General features: G+C 38.7%; 1 protein-coding gene across 1 annotated transcript in view; it reads right to left on the reverse strand.

Moving 5' to 3' along the window:
• The window catches only part of COL12A1 (collagen type XII alpha 1 chain), a 131,775-nt gene that overhangs the window by 22,661 nt on the left and 91,217 nt on the right, over positions 1-17,897 (reverse strand). The window contains 8 exon segments of the mRNA XM_037894338.2: positions 1,832-1,918; positions 2,640-2,717; positions 3,917-4,066; positions 10,300-10,409; positions 10,817-10,959; positions 14,256-14,394; positions 14,509-14,547; positions 15,463-15,627. Of these exon segments, the coding sequence (XP_037750266.1) occupies positions 1,832-1,918; positions 2,640-2,717; positions 3,917-4,066; positions 10,300-10,409; positions 10,817-10,959; positions 14,256-14,394; positions 14,509-14,547; positions 15,463-15,627 (911 nt within the window).

The following is a 17,897-nucleotide window of genomic DNA, read 5'->3' on the forward strand; positions in this document are numbered from 1 at the left end:
GGATCAAATCCCACATTGACTTGTAAATGTAATAATCCAACTTCATGCTTTTACTAGTTAAGAAATCATAGTGGACCTTAGAGTGATTTCAGACATAGCAGAACTCCATTTTATAGGGAAGGGGAAACTATATTGTTTAATGCAGCGCACAGTGCAAACTGTATTTCTAGTTATAGTGAACCTTTGCTTATATTCCTCTCTGACAGTAATGACATAACTGACTGGAGCTGTACTGCCCATCCCGGCTCTGCAGAAACAGAGGCTAGAAGTCCCCATCTTAAATGCAGCCACAGAATGCTTATAATAGGCCACCCACCTCCATCCCTCCTGAGCCCTGGGATGTAGTCTGGGAGCACTGAACTCCTTGAAGTCAATTGGATGGGTTCTCCCTAGCCGACTGATGAGCAGCTGGGAGAATCTTAGAGGGGCTGCAAATTCCTAATACAGCATTCTAGGCTGATAACTTCAAAATGAGAGAAAAAGGGCCATGGGGCTGAAGATAATCCTTCACACACAGCCCTATCATTGATCTCCCCATCCACAAAGAGGTAACCAACTTCTTTCTGCAACAAAGTAAAGAATCCCTCTCTTTGGATAAAATCCTGGCTCCATTTAAATCTGTGGCAAAACTCCTATTGATTTTAATGGGGGCAGCATTTCACCCTCTTCCTTCAGAAGTTCTGAGGGACTAAGTGTGGCCACAGGGTTGCAGTAACCTCTGCAGGCCCACTGCAGAGAGAATGACTCAGGGATTTGCAGAAGGCTGTTTGGGAAAGAAGTATGGTGAATAACTTGCATTAGCTGCTCATTTGCATTGGCCCATCCCAAAGAGAGGCTCCAAGGATCCTGACTGCAGAGCAGGTTCAAAGCCCCTCTACATCACTCCCTGTGAGGAAAAGGCCAATGCAGAGTAAAATTAAATGGCACTAATGCCCAGATTTTTAAAGGTTTTTACGTGTTGCTGTGCTCAGCATTGCAGTGAATTAGGAGCCTAAGCCTCATTTTCAAAAGGGCTTCAGGCACTTAAGAGCCAAAATGCCATTGACTGTCAATATGATTTTGGCTCTTAAATACCTGAATCCCTTTTGAAAATGAGACTCAGGCTTCTAAATCTGTTAGGCACTGCAACACTGAACATAGCCAAACCTAAATACCTTTAAAAATCTGGGTCTAAGAATCTACTTCACCTCCTATTGCGCATAATACATGGCTAAGAGATGACCTAATAAGTGAGCGCACAGTCCTTGAAGGCAACCTGTTATGACATTCCCCTCCGACTCACAAAGGTAAATTCTATCTAACTGAGCCACCATATATTCTCTATAGATACTTGTAAGTGCAAAGTGGAGGAAGATTTGCCTTTTGTTGGACCAGGTTCTGTCTCCCTTACTGCTCCTCATTGAGTAGTGTCTTACTCCACAGGTAATCACATTGACTTCAGTGGGACTACTTGAGAAAGTAGCAAACTACTTAGAACAGGTAAGAACTGTAGAATCTGACTCGTGTTTTAAACTCAGAAAAAAGGAGAAGGGTTGATTTAAATGGCAACATGGATCTGGTGATCCCGACTTTCTTCCTTTTCGATGTTTGTACATTTGACAAAAACCACCATATAGTATGGCACTCATGAGCACAGCGGACATTTCCATGTAGAAAAGAAACACCAGGAGATCAAATGCAAGGGTTCTGTGAGGTCCAGATTGAGGTGCATTAACAGAGCACTATGGAAATGCTTGTTTGATTTCTGCCATTACTGTCTTTCCTTATTTTGAGAAACAACCTCCATAAGTTTAAAAAAACAGACAATTGCTCTGTACTAATAGCTCCTTACAGCAGGTCCAGGAGGTCCCGGGGGTCCCACGCTGTCTTGTGTACATGTACAAGCATTTGGAAGAGCTGGGCATTTTGCTTCATCCCTCTGAAAATTCAAGCACAATCATCACACACTCTCTTTAAAAGGAAGGTATTAGCTGGTGGTGATTTTTCCCCCCACAGCAATAAGAAAAACAATTTCCATTACCTAAGAAGAAGAAACTCTATTTTAAAGTATAACAGAATTCAACAGAAAAATAGTAATTTCCAAGATTTCCTGTTGTGTTTTTCAGATTTGTTATTAGTTTATTTCCTCTAGGATCTTCTTAAGGCAATGGAATATTTACAGCAGCAGAGGGAGAGGAACAAACATTGATGCACAATCTTTATTGTGTTCCATATGCTCTAATTCAAAACTCTCTTCTATTTGCTCACCAAGACAGAAAGTATTGCATTGGACAATCAGCTAACACAGACAAAAATAAATGAAATGTTTTTTCAAGTTCAATCATATAACTAATGTAACAAAAATGAAAGTGGACATGACATACATAATAGCAAGGAAGTTAAATATTATTGCAATATAGAATATATTTCTGACTCTGTCTGATACTTGTCCCATCATTCTTGAGCTGAATCATTTCAGCACATTCTGAACTTATTCTTTCCTACAGAAGACTTTGAAATACAGAGTTGTGCATTGCAGGCTTTGACAATTGTGATTCACATAGGCTGTTGTATGAGGCATAATAGCTGGTTAAAATTAAAGTTGCCAAGTCTTTTATGAATACTATTTCCTGAACAGGATCTGGTTCACTTACACTTACCATTGAAGGAAGATCACAGCATCTATCACGGCTAGTCCAAACTGCATTACATACTATGTCAAAACTCTGGATTTCAAACTGTAAAACAAAGGAAATTTCTTTTACTCCTTGATGCATTAATTATAAGTGTTTCAAGAGAGAAGCAGAGCCTTATATGAATACATTTAAGAATGAAACATCTACAGGATGCTCCATTTTGTACGTAGTTAATATACTTCAACTTTACACTGCTATTTTTAATAAGAATAAAAGAAAAAATGCTGAAAACAACAACACATTTCATTAATACCAGGAACTACCCCAAGGACTGATGCTTCTGTTGACCTCCTGCTCCTGTTCTGGCGCAAAAGGTAACTGAATACACAAATATTACACAACACTTAATGAAGAATGCAATTTCTACATCTGCTAAATGCCTGTACATGTCAACATGGCATCTGGCCTGAGAACATCTGGACTAACTTTACAGACTGCAGTCACTGGGTTGTACATTAACCCAGATCCATGGTTGAAACTCACATCACTAGGGAATAGTCTGGAAGGAAGACTAAAGGCAGAAGATGGCCATTAGATAGAGCTGCAGGATGACAGCAGTTTCTTCTCTTTCACCCTGATCCTGCAATCTAATCCCCACAAGCAGACCCAAGTGTTCACCAGAAACCCATTAGGGTCTGCAGATGAAGATTAGACTGATGAATTAAGGCCCTTATGAAGCCCAAATAGTAGGGGCATTCACTAAAAATATAGTGAGCCCGTTGTACTAGGACAATTGACATAACTTTCATAGCAGCAGCAGTTGTTCACCATAGATTATAAAGCCAGAAGGGACTACTGTGATTATCTAGTCTGACCTCCTGTATAACAGCAGCCATAGGATTTCCCAGAATTAATTCCTCTTTGAACTAGAGCATATATTTTAGCGAAAAAAACAACCAATCTTGATTTTAAAAGTGCCAGTGATGAGTTGTTCCAATAGTTATTACCCTCATTGTTAAAAATTTGCATTTTATTTCTAGTCGGAATGTATCTAGTTTCAACTTCCACCCACTGGATCTTGTCAGACCTTTGTCTGCTATAACAGAGTCCTCAATTATCAAATTTCTGAATCATGTAGTTAGTTTTTGCGGTACAAAAAATTTACAAGATTTGTACAAGATTTGGTGCTACGACTGGTCTATTACTGGTCCATTCAAGTCCTTTTATTCAGAAAATCAAAATTTATCCAGAAATTGAGAAGATGTTTTGACTTAAGAAATAAATAGAAGTTTATTCCTTACTGTTGCTGATTTCCGATCACCTTTCAATAGTTTTCCAAGTATTTCAAAGCCATCAGTTGTGATGTTTCCAGCCTCCTTAATTGGTTTCTCCATTACTTCACTGCAATCAATGTAAATCTTAACACTTGTTGAGGTTACAACAATATGAACCTAACAAAAAAAGGGTTTAAAATATAGCAATGTAACTAAAAACATGTGAATGTACTTGACCTTTAATAGTGTTTACCTTTTTATGTATTTTTATATTATTTTTGTTCCCTTTCCAGGAACCTAGTTTCTAAAGGGGGAAAGTACTAATTTCAGGAAAGTATAGCACCTAATGGTTGCTTTAAAAGAAGTTGAAAATTTGGCAAAATACACAGGTAAAATCAAGAAGTAAAAGAATAGTATAATTTAAACCACAGAACTACCATAAGCAATTTACATGAGTTTTAAAAGCTTGAATAAAAAATGCTGAAAGAAAGAAAGAAAGAAAGAAAGAAAGAAAGAAAGAAAGAAAGAAAGAAGTGAATGTAACTTCTCTTGCTGTAAGAGCTGGGAACACACAAGAGGTTTATGAGTCTGCTACTGATGTGTAACTAATAGACCTGATCTGATAGTTGAGACAGTAGATTGTTTTAGATCCAGAGATCCGGGGTTCAAGTCCCACAGATGAGTCAGCCAGGAGTGTCGTTACACAACAAACCAGAAAGGAGAAGAAATGACTGGCAGAGGGGGCAACAAAAAACAAAGCAAACATACCAAATCCACCAGAGAATAGAAAACTGGAAAGAAGAGAAAAGGATAAATGAAAAGTAGTGGAAAGAAAACTGGCCAAAAGAAATGAAAGACATAAGCAAAGGAAACAAGGCTACTGAGAAAGGAGAATGAAGTCTGTTAAGGAAATCAGGGGTAATTAAAGGGGGAGGAAGAAAGATATGTAAAACACACTGTCAACATACTGATTTGTCCTGCTGTGGCTGTACATGGTTAAGTACCAGATTATGCATGGATAAAATAAAAGGCTGTCCCTCCTGCAAAATATTCAGTGCTTTACAGCTTGGTTCTGCTCAGTGACAATATTTACCTATGGACCAGTTGGGTCAAGCCCTGGGACAACAGTAAAAGGGACACAACATCCAGGAAACAAATGATAGAAAGAAAGGGGACACACAGATGAGCTGTCAGAAACACGTCTCTTTTTTGTTTCAACTTGACTTGCTCTTGAATTTTTCTGTTACCAACCGGAAGGCTCGCTGATCACAAGGATAATGTGTCCACTGCCTTCTTATTTATATCTGAAGTTTTGCCTATTTATAGAATTTGGCCAATTCTGGCCAGAGGTCAATAATTTTAGTCATGACCCAGGGCAACAGAGAGGTTTCACAGGTCCTACATACCTCTGCCTGTTAAATGTTACCATTTAGGAGTGCTAAGAACAGGAGGAAAAAATTCTTGAAGTATCTATATCTATTTATGCACAAGTTTTCCATTTATCACATCACATACTCTACAAATAACATATCAGTATTTGGTAACTACTTTAAAAAGTTTGGCATAAAGTTGAAAAAAACAGAAACTCTTTTAAATGTCTTGCGTCAACAAGTGACTGACCAATCTCCTGAGAATTAGATTTTTTTCATGCTTACTATTTTCTATGTGGAGTTGTCTCCAAGACATTAGCTTAGCTTATCTAAAACCCTCCAAACATTACATATTACTCTATATAATTAGAATTAAGACTTTACAAACTGCCATAATTTTTAAAAATTCAGTTAGTTTCATGACCTAATACTACATGTACTATGAGCTTTTTATTAATTTTCCCAATTTTGTGTGTTAATCAAATGAAGAACTTTTGCAAAACAAGAATATGAGTAGAATCCAGCATACCCAAAATGTGTTATGTCCAGGTTACTGGGCATACAGACCTGGATGGTGATGAAACCTCCCATAACAAGAACTTTCAGGCATTATGACAAGACCCTAATTCATTCTCATTTAGTATCTGCCACATAATTAAACTGTCATAGCAGCTTTTACCAAACAATTTTATATTAAATTTAACCATACTATAGATATGTTTTACTTGAACTAAAATATATTTAAAGTGTGCACATATTTTTCACCTGCACCCAAAGCCTATCTGCATAGCAGTTAAGAGTTACACTTTACTACCTATTTACAAACATGAATTATAAGAGATGGGTCTAAACCAGAACAATGAATATGAATGCCAACAAATTTTGGAAATGTTCATATCAGTTCCGTGCAACTTTAACTCCATCAAAAGTAGGAAAAACACCCTAAGGTTCCTTTCAGTTTTGTAGTGAAAATTTAATAAGGGCCTCCCACAGACACTTGAGAATCCTCTCCAGGTCATCACTAGTTTAGATCTGAATCTGAATCCAGGCTTGAATTTCACACATCAGCTACATCTATAATTAAAATGTTTGCACATTTACCTAAAGTTGATCGTAAATACAACATATGTGAATTCATTGGTTTGAATTCTTTTTAACATCCCCCACTTTAAGAGAAACATTCCTTCCAATTTCTAACCAACTAATGTAAAACATCATTTCTGAATAAGTTCAGTTGCCATTTCTTGCACTGAAGAGTTACAAAAAAATATATTATTTGCAGTAGTGTGCGTCTGCATGGACCATACTAAAAGAAAATTGACCATCTTTGTTAGCTACAACTAACTGAGCCATATCAACAGATTATGTAAACTACTGTCCCATTAAAAACCCCCACATCATAAGAAATAAAGGCATAAGTGCATTACGAAGTTCTCTGTGGTCAACTTCTGGAAGACTGTAATCTAAAAGATAATCTAGCATAGTTAAAAAAAGAAAACTCAATAAAAGATATCTGTCTCTCCAAGAGGTTTAGATGTAATTTTAATGGCTGTATTCAGGAGCCAATATTTTTCCTAAGGGACTTGCCAGATTCAACAGCCTTCACCATAGCTATGCTACACAAAGGCTACAAATATGCCAAAGTTAATTTCCCCTTCACCGCTAGCTGTAGGTTAACTGCTTTTCACTGAATGAATCTGTAAGTCATCAAATGGAAACCACAAAAATGTTTGATATTCTGGAACACATTTGGTCATGTTTTAAAGATTTGCCATCTTTTTCACACTGGATGGCAAAAAAAATTCTAAAGTACATTTTAAAATGTATTAGAAACCACCCCAACCCCCAAGACTTTCAACTAGCTGAAACTACAGATATTCATTATTAAAATATACTCCTGTTTATCCCAGTGGCCTAGGGGACATCCAAAACTTTCAGATAATTGGGTGTTCAGATAAACAGATGTTATTTCAACTAGTGTAGGACTACCTGGTGGACATACTGTTGATTTGGCTAACTAGGATTTTCAGCTACAGGGCATTCAGACAGCTGGAATTATACTGTACTGATAATCAACATGTCTGACACAGAATTCATCCCTGCATATGCATGTTGGTCTTTAGGTGATTCCCAGTGCATGAGCAGGGGAGTCTCTTTATGTCATCATCAAGAGTCTGATTCACATACAGCAGTCAGGCAGGACAGAGTCCAGTGGCCCGATTCTGATTTCAATCACACTGGTGTGAAATCCAGAATACCTCCAATGAAGTCAAAATTACTCCAGATCTACGGTGCAAATAATCTCAGTCTCTGACCTACTGATTCAGTTCTGGAAATAGGGTACAAGGAATCATTTCACCACATCAAAAAACAGATATATATTTCAATTGCCCCTAAAGATTAAGGAATAATAGTAGTCAGTTTATGGATCTGGATTTTCTTACACACTTTGCAAATGGCTGCTGCTCCTCGATTAGTGGTGATCAGATAGGTATCTGCATTTATTTAATGACAGAAATAACATCTTGCTACATTCTTATTTTGCCTTACTGAATGTAGTTAATGCCCACAACTAACTCCCTATCTTTTTGTTCCCATTTGCTCTGATTTCGAAGCTGATCTTTATTACGAGCAGTATCAGAGAACTTTGTCACCTCTACTGTATTCATAGTAGGATGCTAAGAACAACATGATACCAGCTGTCAATGTATGTAATGATGGACACCTCAAAAGAAAGTTGGCAGCATAGCGCTCAGAGCTTTAGAAAAATGACTCCGATATTTTATAGTCCTCTAGGAGAGAAGTTTGAACCCTGAGACTGACATCTGGAATAAGACATGTTAAGTGCTATTCTGCATTGTATAACTGCTTTTTTGTTATAAATATGAATATAACTTTCATGCCAACAAAAATATTTATTCTACATTTTATTGACAGCATTACTCCATTTCTGTATATGGACAAAACTACTTAAAATTCAAGTATCTTACTGAACTATTATAGAAAGAAAGACAAAGGGCCAGAGGCCAAGCATAAAACAGAGACCACCCTAGATTTAGGGGCTATGCAGCTGTGATCCAACTCACTTACTGACATCTTTCCCAAAGTCCCTGTGATAAACACTTCTTAAAGTAGAGAAAGAAAAGTTCATTACAACAGAAAAGAAATGTACCCAAGATGACGTTTTTGGCAGTATCCTGTGTTTGTTAAATTATAAAAAGCTAAGAGTGAGTGACTTTTATTCACTTGTGTTTTAATTAGGTGTGAAGATCATGGGTCAACATACTAGAATCCTGGCACACAAAAACCAGTTACTACAGAGATGTTAAAAACCCTAGCCTGCTTTCACTGAGGTCCCCGGGAGCAGGATAGGATCGCAATATGATCTGGATCAGCTGGCAATAGTAGCAACCTGATTTTAGTGTCAATAAAGGGATCTATTGCAACCATATGCAGTAGCCAGAAGAAAGCTAAGGAAAAGGGAGATAAAGAAAAGCAAAGAGGACATATATTTTAGCTGACTGAAAATGTGGTTATTCTAACTCACTTTCATAGCTTACATTTAACTGCTTAAAAAAGCAGAGAGAGATTTTTAGGCCTATGTGTTCATATGGTCTGGGCCAGACTCTTTCGTCTGCTCTTTGGTTACAGGCAAACAGCCTGTTTGGATCAAATTTTCAGAATTAAGTATACAAAAATGGATATGCATAATCTGTGCAAAGAATTACTACAACTGTGTGACACTGGGATAATAGTCAAACATCTCACTGGTTATTTATGCTTTAGACAATTCTGAAATACTGGGCTTCAGTCTAAAATTTGCATTTACATTAATTATCTCTTTTAACCCAATGTTCCCATAGATACTTTTTCTATTCAGCCACTGCAGATTCATGTGCCAACCCCATTCCCAGCCAACATGCAGCAAAGGCAATTGCTGTGTATGCGTCCTGCACAGAGACTACATAAAAAAATAAAACCTTAGCATCCAAGTAGTAATTTTATTTGTGATTTCAGAGAGACTTACAAAAGTTGGTGTTGTCCCTGTTTTACAGATGGGTACTCTGAGGTAGTGAGAAGTTAAAGGAATTGATCAAGGTCCCAGACTAAGCTGGCTGCCTACAGAAGAACAGAATCCAGGTCTCCTGACTCTCTGTGCTCTGCTCAACCAACAGATACACTTATCTTGTTCATCTATATGAGCCTATAGCTGACTGAGAGCTGACATTCTCCCAACAGTTATTAATGTTGAGAAATCAAGTGAGTTTTGATCCTGCCTGGCTCAAGGCACAACTGTAACTGGCAAACATTTTATCAAAATGCTATGCACATGCTGGAAGCTGAATGTGATGATACAGACAGAAGATATTCTGGTGCTAGCTTTCAGAGAAGTGAGTAAGAGTTCCAGCTCAAGAAAACAAACTTGCAAGCATACTTTATCAACCAATATGTGCTTTCTCCAGATACAGTAATTTATTCTATTAGTTAAGTACTTTACACCTCTGTTAAAATTCATATTAAATATTTTAGACTCAATATTTCAGAAGCCATTGCACTTAGTATAATTACTGGGTATTACATGTATTATGCTTGTTAAGCACCTGACTTCAATTCAAATAGCTATTTATCTTTTAAACTACTGATGCTTCACAACTGACTGCATAGTCTCATACGACACATATCTCTGCTCCTAATTCTTCCTCTTTTCTCTGTCTTTCCCTAGGATCCTCCCAATTGTTTCTCTCTATGGATTCTTTTCCCTATTTTCTGCTTCATAATTTTCTTGCTGTCTCATACGCTTGGAAGTCTCCCGCCTCTTGTCCACATATGGCCCTTCCTCCACACCTTTGGCAAATCCTTTCTAACACTGGACTCCACATCAACAGAAGCTTGAAAAAGTATTTCTTCAGGCATCTTGTCTCACTGTGATTTGTAAACCACTATGTAAATTTGTGTGTCTGTACAAAGTATAGATATTACAGCTGGTTTTGTTTGCTTGTTTGTTTAACGGAGAATATGCACATAATTTTAATCCTTTACCTTGTGGAAGCTTCCATAAAAGATTTTCTTTACTTCATTATCATCAAAAGTTACTGTCTGAACTTCTCCTCTTGTATCCTTGTTAAAGAATGACAATAATTTGGTGGAAGCTGCAAAAAGAAGATACAATAAATAAATGTCATTTGGGTCACACTGCTGATGTTATTCAAAGAAGAGAACATCACCACACTAACAATACATACATATACACTGTACAGTTCTACCAAGTACATTTTTAATTGTACACACAGGGATTACTGGGACAGTTTTAAAGATCCAGATTAGTGAAAGTGTGCATTCCACTGGTTTTAGATTTAATAATACTAAAGAAATTTAGTGCTTATACAGATCTTTGAATAATTAATTGAAATACAATATTAAAAAAATATTTAGAACACAAAATAATATACCTTTTTACCATGTAGGAATATTTTGGTTTTGAAACAATTTTGGAATGCAAAACAACCGTAAACTTCTATCTACAAATTCTCTGTGCAATAAGTAAAATCATCCTTACGATCAAGAATTACTCCAACTTGTGGTTTGAAATCCCTGTCTGTAATCTGCCAAATTGCAAATGGCTCATTGGGGGTTTCCGAAAGAAGGCGGAACAGCAGTATGATTGTGTAAGCGCGTGGCAATCCGTCTGGATGAAGCTCCCTGTTCAGAGAACATGAGGATATTTCGCATCAAACACGCATAGAAAAAGGAAAGATCTTCATCGTTTTCACTTTTTTTAAAAGACAGGACATAATCAAAATGGGAAAATTACATCGTTTAGCAAAGCTCAGCCTGTTAACTCTTTAATCAAACAGCAAAGATTTAAGCAAATAGAAATCACATTATTGGCTATGTTAAGACTTTAACATCCAGCCTGCATTTGAGTGGAGGTGGGGAGAAACTGATGCAGGACCAACAAGAATAGGCATTCTAAATGCATTCTGGTTGACTCAGCCAGGGCTCTGGTGCCTGACCTCTGTTATATTTACAGGATGTGGAGTGGGTTGCTCCCATATAAACTCAGCTGGTGACCCGTACAGGAAGAAGATGGGGCATACCCTAGTTCTAGCCCTGCACATCCCATTTTGAGTAGTCAGGCACTGGGAGCACAAGGGACTCAACTGTGGCTGGCTCACATGCAGAGGGTGCAGTGGGAGAAGGAGACATTAAATTTATTCCACAGATATAGTGCAGCATTTGGGGCAGACTTCCTTAGTCGTCATCTGTGGATTTTTAGGCTTGTGTCACGGACACTGTTGGACACCAAATGATAGAAAACCACAAGTAAATGGAAGTATGTTAAAGGGAACTAAGAGGCCTGGCTGAGCAATGTCTGGAGTGAAAAGGAAGCAGCAGGGTGGATGTGAGGGAAACTGTGAGAAGAATGAGCAAATTTTGTTTCAATTTAGCCAACAACATGGCTGACACTATTACGGCTGAAACTCTGCTATTGGCTGAGAAGGCCATGTGGCCCTGTGAGTTAAAATAGAGAAACCTCAAAAACTGGTATTGAAGCTTTTACATATTTTGGACAGACTGACAGCCCTTTACATTTAGTATCACGCTACTACAATAACCATATCGCTACTTCAACAAAAGGTGGCTGGCATAAGGGGCAAGATAAGCAAGTGAATTTGAGAAACCTAGTTATAATTCAGTATCAAGAGATAACTCGGATATAATGCAACTGTACCATTAGGATTCCCAGGGAGAACTGATTTCCTGAACACTACAGTTTAAATTCAATTTAATTTTCTGGCTTTATATAATATATCTGTATCAAGAAGATCCCACAAAGGCTATTTTTGCTTGCTCTCTCGCTCTCTCTTTTTCTACCTACAGCCAACTCTTCAATATTTTTCCTAATTTGAATACACAGAAAACATCTTACTCAGGTCCCACTTAGGTGCAGGCTTTGACTTAATAAAATGGTAAAGCAAGCTATAAGCTGCTGAATGCAAACTATCTGCGCTTTATGAGTCCTGCAATATCCAGAAAACCATAGATCTTTGCTCTTTCCCAGGCCAAGCTATCGAAGAGAAAAACTGGCTGACCGAAGACAAAAAAAAAAAGTCCCCATATACTCCACATTGGCACATTGAGAGTTGAGGAAGCTGGGAAGGGGAAGGGGAAAGAGCCTGTTTAAATTTATTCCTTATATTTGGCAATTCTCCTATGTTTGGTCTGCCCCCTTCTATCCATTCTGGTAGGGTTGCACAGCTGTCAAAAGTTCCCATAAGTGGACAACTAGAGTTACATGATATAAAAAATGGGGAGGGGGAAGAGTGGACTGGCTCAAGACGTGGCCTCTGGCAGAGCAATGCTAAATTCTCAACTTTACCTGAGTGGGGAGAGAAGAAACTTCTGGATCCTCCCTTCATGGTTGGGAGGGGAAAGGGGTTTCTCCTCCATGACTGGACTCCTCTTATTCTAGCTAGCTCTGTTTTTTGTGAGGGTCCCACATGACCCCTCTCATTATCTCCCTAGCTGAGCTCTAGAACAGAGTGGTCAGCTAGGGAAGACTTGCTTCAGGCCATCGCTACTTGAAAAATTCTCCGTTTGTCCAATATGGTAACTGGGCTGGGTGGTGTCACACACCTGGGGCATTGTGACCACAGGCAGAAATGTGTTGCCTATTACAACTATTAAACAAATGGTACTTATCCCTCCGAATCAAAAACAGTCTCTCTGGCTAAGTGGTTTCTTTGTATGAGTAGCCACAGAGGGCATTGATTGCATAGGGCCTGTAATATGAATTAAATCAATTAACTAAAATAGGCCTGTTTATATGAGGCATCCTCTTGAGAAAAGAACAAGGACTGTCTTTTTGTTCTGTGTTCATACAATGCCTAGCAGAATGGGGTCCTGATTCACAACTGCGACTCCTAGGCACTACAGTAATACAAATAATAATATTAATAATAATAATAATAATAATAATAATAATAATAATAAGGAAGCTGGAATTAACAATATAAGGACCACTAATGAAGGAACTGAATAACGTTTAATCAGAGCAATGGTTGCACATTCTTCAGAGTGTACAGTAACTCTTCACTTAACATCCTCCCGCTTAACGTTGTTTCAAAGTTATGTCGCTGCTCAATTAGGGAACATGCTCATTTAAAGTTGTGCAATGCTCCCTTATAACATTGTTTGGCTGCCTGCTCTGTCCATTGCTTGTAAGATTTTGTGGAAGAGCAGCGACTTTACAAGGGAGCATTGCACAAGTTCCTCTTCTCCGCCTCCTCCCACTCCCTCCCAGCGCTTCCCCCACCTCCAAACAGCTGCGCCTCCACTCCTCCCCCCCTCCCAGAAAGTCCTAAGTGCCGCCAAACAGAGGTTTGGCGGCAGGGAAGCGCTGGGAGGGAGGGGGAAGAGCAGGGAAGTGCCGTGTCTCCCCATCCCTCCCAGAAAGGAAGGGGCGGGGATGCGGTGGAGGAGAGGAGGTGGAGTGGGGGTGGGAAGAGGTGGGACTGGAGTGGAGCGGGGACGGGAAGAGGCGGGCCTGGAGCATCTCCCAGCAAAGTCAGCACCTGTTTTTCTCCAGGTAAGCTGCCACTGCTGCTGCGAAGGTGCTTCCTAGCATCCTTTCCTGCAGTGGGCTGTGCCTGTGTGGCGTAAGCCAGGGGCACTTCCCAACCACAGTACAGCACAGTACTGTACACTAAATAATGCCTTGTGTCTGCCCCCAAAACATTTCCTTGGAACCTAACCCCCCGCATTTACATTAAATCTTATGGGAAAATTGGATTTGTTTAACATCGTTTCACTTAAAGTTGCATTTTTCAGGAACATAACTACAATGTTAAGTGAGGAGTTACTGTATTTCTTGGACTTCAGTAAAAACAAAATAAAATTTGTCCTCCAGCAGGTATTAATACCATTACCTATTAATTCTGTTATCCTTCCCCACTTGCCCTCCAACAGGAAAACAGGTTACACAGATAACTTACGATGCAGGCTGACTGATGAAGGCATTTCTATGGAGCCTGTATGCCACGTGGCTAGGGAAGGATCCTGATTCCAGTGATATTCCTTGTACAGAGGCAAAATGCTTCTCTGTTAAGTTGTATGATTCCAACATCTTGAAACCTTTATTTTGGGGCGGGGGGGGGGGAGAGAGAAACACAATTTGAAGAAATTGTGATAAATGAAAAAAAAGCTTCAGAATTATCCTATGCTAGGATGTTTGTATATGATTCTTACCAGGTGAAGTGTATCCCTCCAAGTAAATGAGAGGGCAAGCTGAAACAGATGAAAACTGTGTTATTTTTAAAAATTCAAATGGAATCATGAACATACAACTATTTTCAAAAGGTTTTATTCCCGTAAATTTGAACTTTGTTAATTACCAGCCAACATCTGCCACTACAATAATTATCATCTGTTTGTGATCCTATGCTTTATTCTGCTCAAGATCAAGCAGTAGATTTCCAGTTATGTAGGTGAAATGTTCACATCCTCATTTATGAGGCTTTTAAATGTATTGTTTCTACCATGCTGGACTATATGGAATAGCAAACAGATGAACTTCAAGTATATTTTATTTTAAGAGCCCAATTCATAAAAAGAAATGGGCACAATACCACAATCTTTCCATGGATCTTTTATGCATGAGTCAGACTGCATATTATTCATCAGCTTCACAAGGAAAAACTGCAGATTTATATGGCTCCTTAGTCGTATGTGGAGGAGGCAGTATGGGAACACATAGTTGCAGATGATACAAATGTGCAAATATTTCCTCTTTTTTTGCCATAGAAGGACTCCAGATTTATAAACAGATGGATTTTATTTTAGATCTTTATAAAAGTAATATTAGACACTGGTTAGCTACATCCCCAATGCAGCCAAAAAACAGTGGTAAAGAGGAAATCTGTCACATCCAGAAGTCCATTTTAGCTACCATTCTACTTGCTCTTCAACTAAAAAAATAATTCTCACTTATTGTTTATTCACTTTTTAATAGAGTATCATCTCAGGGTGGTAGATAAGATAAAAATATAATAACCACTTAAATAAGAAACATGCACTTGCTCACTGGAAATATTTATTAAAGTTTCTTGAAAAAGGTGTAAATGGGAAAGCCTTGACATGAGAGTTGTAGCAGTACATAGTCAAATTTATTAGCTTGTGAGAGAAACATTGTCTCTTACTTACTTGAGGTAGCTGTCTCACAAATAAAAGTGAGGAGGTTCTCCTCAATCTTTTCAAAAGCATCAAAGTCATCAACGATAAATACATGACGTTCACTGGGTTTGCTGGCAATCTTTGACAGCTCATGGTAATCCACATCAGCTACACCAACAACAAAGACACTGAAACCTACAAAAATAATATTCGTTATATGAATATGCAATGAATATACATACTTATCATTATCATTGGCTCAGTAACTCAATATGAAATCCCAATCATGTAGAGATACTGTCTTCTCTGTTAAAAAATACAAGAACCAAATCATGCAAGTAGAATATACTTTTGGTTGAACCCAGTCCCTTTGCACTTTCTGGATAAAATGCAGAATGAAGTAAAACCCAGTGGAGAAGAGTATTCAATATACTTTTGACCAACGGATGTCAAATGGAGAAACTCTTTCTCCATTACCTTGGTGAAACAGAACAAGCAATAATCTAAACCGTTGGCAAAAATGTGGGGCAAAGGGCTCATGCCCTGCAGGGAAGGGAAGTTCTGGTATGGAATCATTCAGCTGCACAAAGCTGTTTGAAATAGGCAGAAGGAGTCTTTTTATGAAGTCTTCTTGCAGCTAAATAAATGGCTGAAAGGGATGAATCTATGAGTTAGATCACTGAACACCCAAGGAAGAAACATACACCTAAGTACACAATTTAGATCAGAAGTGCCCAGCCAATCTCCCTGAATCAAGAAGAAACAAGTATACTATTCTGAACATTTCTTTTTTGCAAGAAGAGAGTGAAGAAACTCATGCCAATGAAACACTGAATAGAAACCCCGAATTTTCTGGTATTAAACGACGACTATATAAACCCCTGGAAGCCAAACAGGAAATGAACTGTTTTCTAATGTACAATATTATCTTATGAGAGGGATCCTTGAAAACATTACGGGAAGGCATCTGAGGGGAAATGAAGAGCATAACAGTTCTGGGTTACTCCCAAGACAAACTAATCAAAAATAGTTAGGTTCTGCTCTTCAATAAAAAGGATGATTAAAAAAATACTCTTCCACTTTAGACACTGTTGATCACTCTCTCATCCTGGATTCCGCTCCTGCCTGTCAGGTTTCGCCTTCCAGTTCTCTTCTTCCTCTCCTCTTTCACACTTTTGGCAACCCTCAAGACTCTGCTATTTGGTCCTCTCCTGTTTTTCTTCCATAGCTTATCCCTGGGCAATTCATCCACTCACCAAGCTTCAGCTGTCACCTCCATGCCAACGGTTCACAAATCTTCTCTATCCCTGACCTCTCCTGTTCCATCCAGTCTCGCATCTGACTATATTTTTGAAAAATACTCTGGAGATCATATCACCTAGTTAAACTCAACAAGGCTTATGATGAGCTCCTCATGTGTTTTCCAAAACTCTCTCCCCTTCTTCCAGTGCCGTTGGACAATATCGTCATCTTCCCCATCATCCAAGCTCATAACCTTGCTGTGACCGCCTCCTTACTCTTTCACAAAACATACAGGCTGCCACCAAATCCTGTCTGTTCTACAACATCTCAAAAATCTGACTCTTCCTTTCTGTCCCTATGTCTAAAATCCTTATCCATACTTTGGTTACTTCCTGCCTTGACTGTTGAAGTCTCCTACTTTCTGTGCTTCTCGATTTCCATCTCATTCCCATGATCCATCCAAATCACCCTGACTAAAGTCATCTTCATCAGCTGTCTCTTAGACCATGTCATTCTCCTCTTCAAATCCTTCCAATGGCATCTTCTTGCCTTGCGCATCAATGTTAGCTTATCTTCTTCAGCTTCTGGACTTTGCATAATTTTGTCTCTGCCTATATCTCTCTCATTTCCTCCTCCTCCTTCTCTCACCACTTCATCCTATCAATAAATCCCCTACCACTTCCTTTGTCACCTCCCTGATACACCTGAAGACTGAGGAAAAGATGAACACAAGTTGAGGGCTATAATCAGCCCTGTAACTTTATGATTTTAGCATGCTTGCTTATACTAGGGCTGAATTTGGCCAATTTAACAATTTTTAATAGCTAATATGAAACCCAAGGAGGACAAATACAGAATTCCAAGGTAACAAAGGCAATCTGAGGCTTAATCAACAGACATAAAGAAACAGAGCTAAGGTAAGGAAGCACAACAAATGTTTATATAGGAAATTAATCACCAGGCTGCTTATACTGTATATCAAAATATGCATTAAAAATGCAGAATTGGAGAACTAGAGCCTCGGCTACAGCAAACTACACTTGGGCCATCTAAGGAGGGAGCATAAATGGCCACCTCCTCCTCAGAACCTGGGGTGGGAGAGTCAGGGGCCTGGTCAGACCCCTGCTCAAGGTAGAGTAGATGAAGGGCTGCTCTAACTTGTGCCAGTATTAAAAGCACTCTAAGGGCCATTCCAGCAGATCAGGATCATTGGACTGAAGTGC

The sequence above is a fragment of the Chelonia mydas genome, chromosome 3, assembly GCF_015237465.2.
Source record: "Chelonia mydas isolate rCheMyd1 chromosome 3, rCheMyd1.pri.v2, whole genome shotgun sequence".
In the NCBI taxonomy this organism is placed as follows: domain Eukaryota; kingdom Metazoa; phylum Chordata; order Testudines; family Cheloniidae; genus Chelonia; species Chelonia mydas.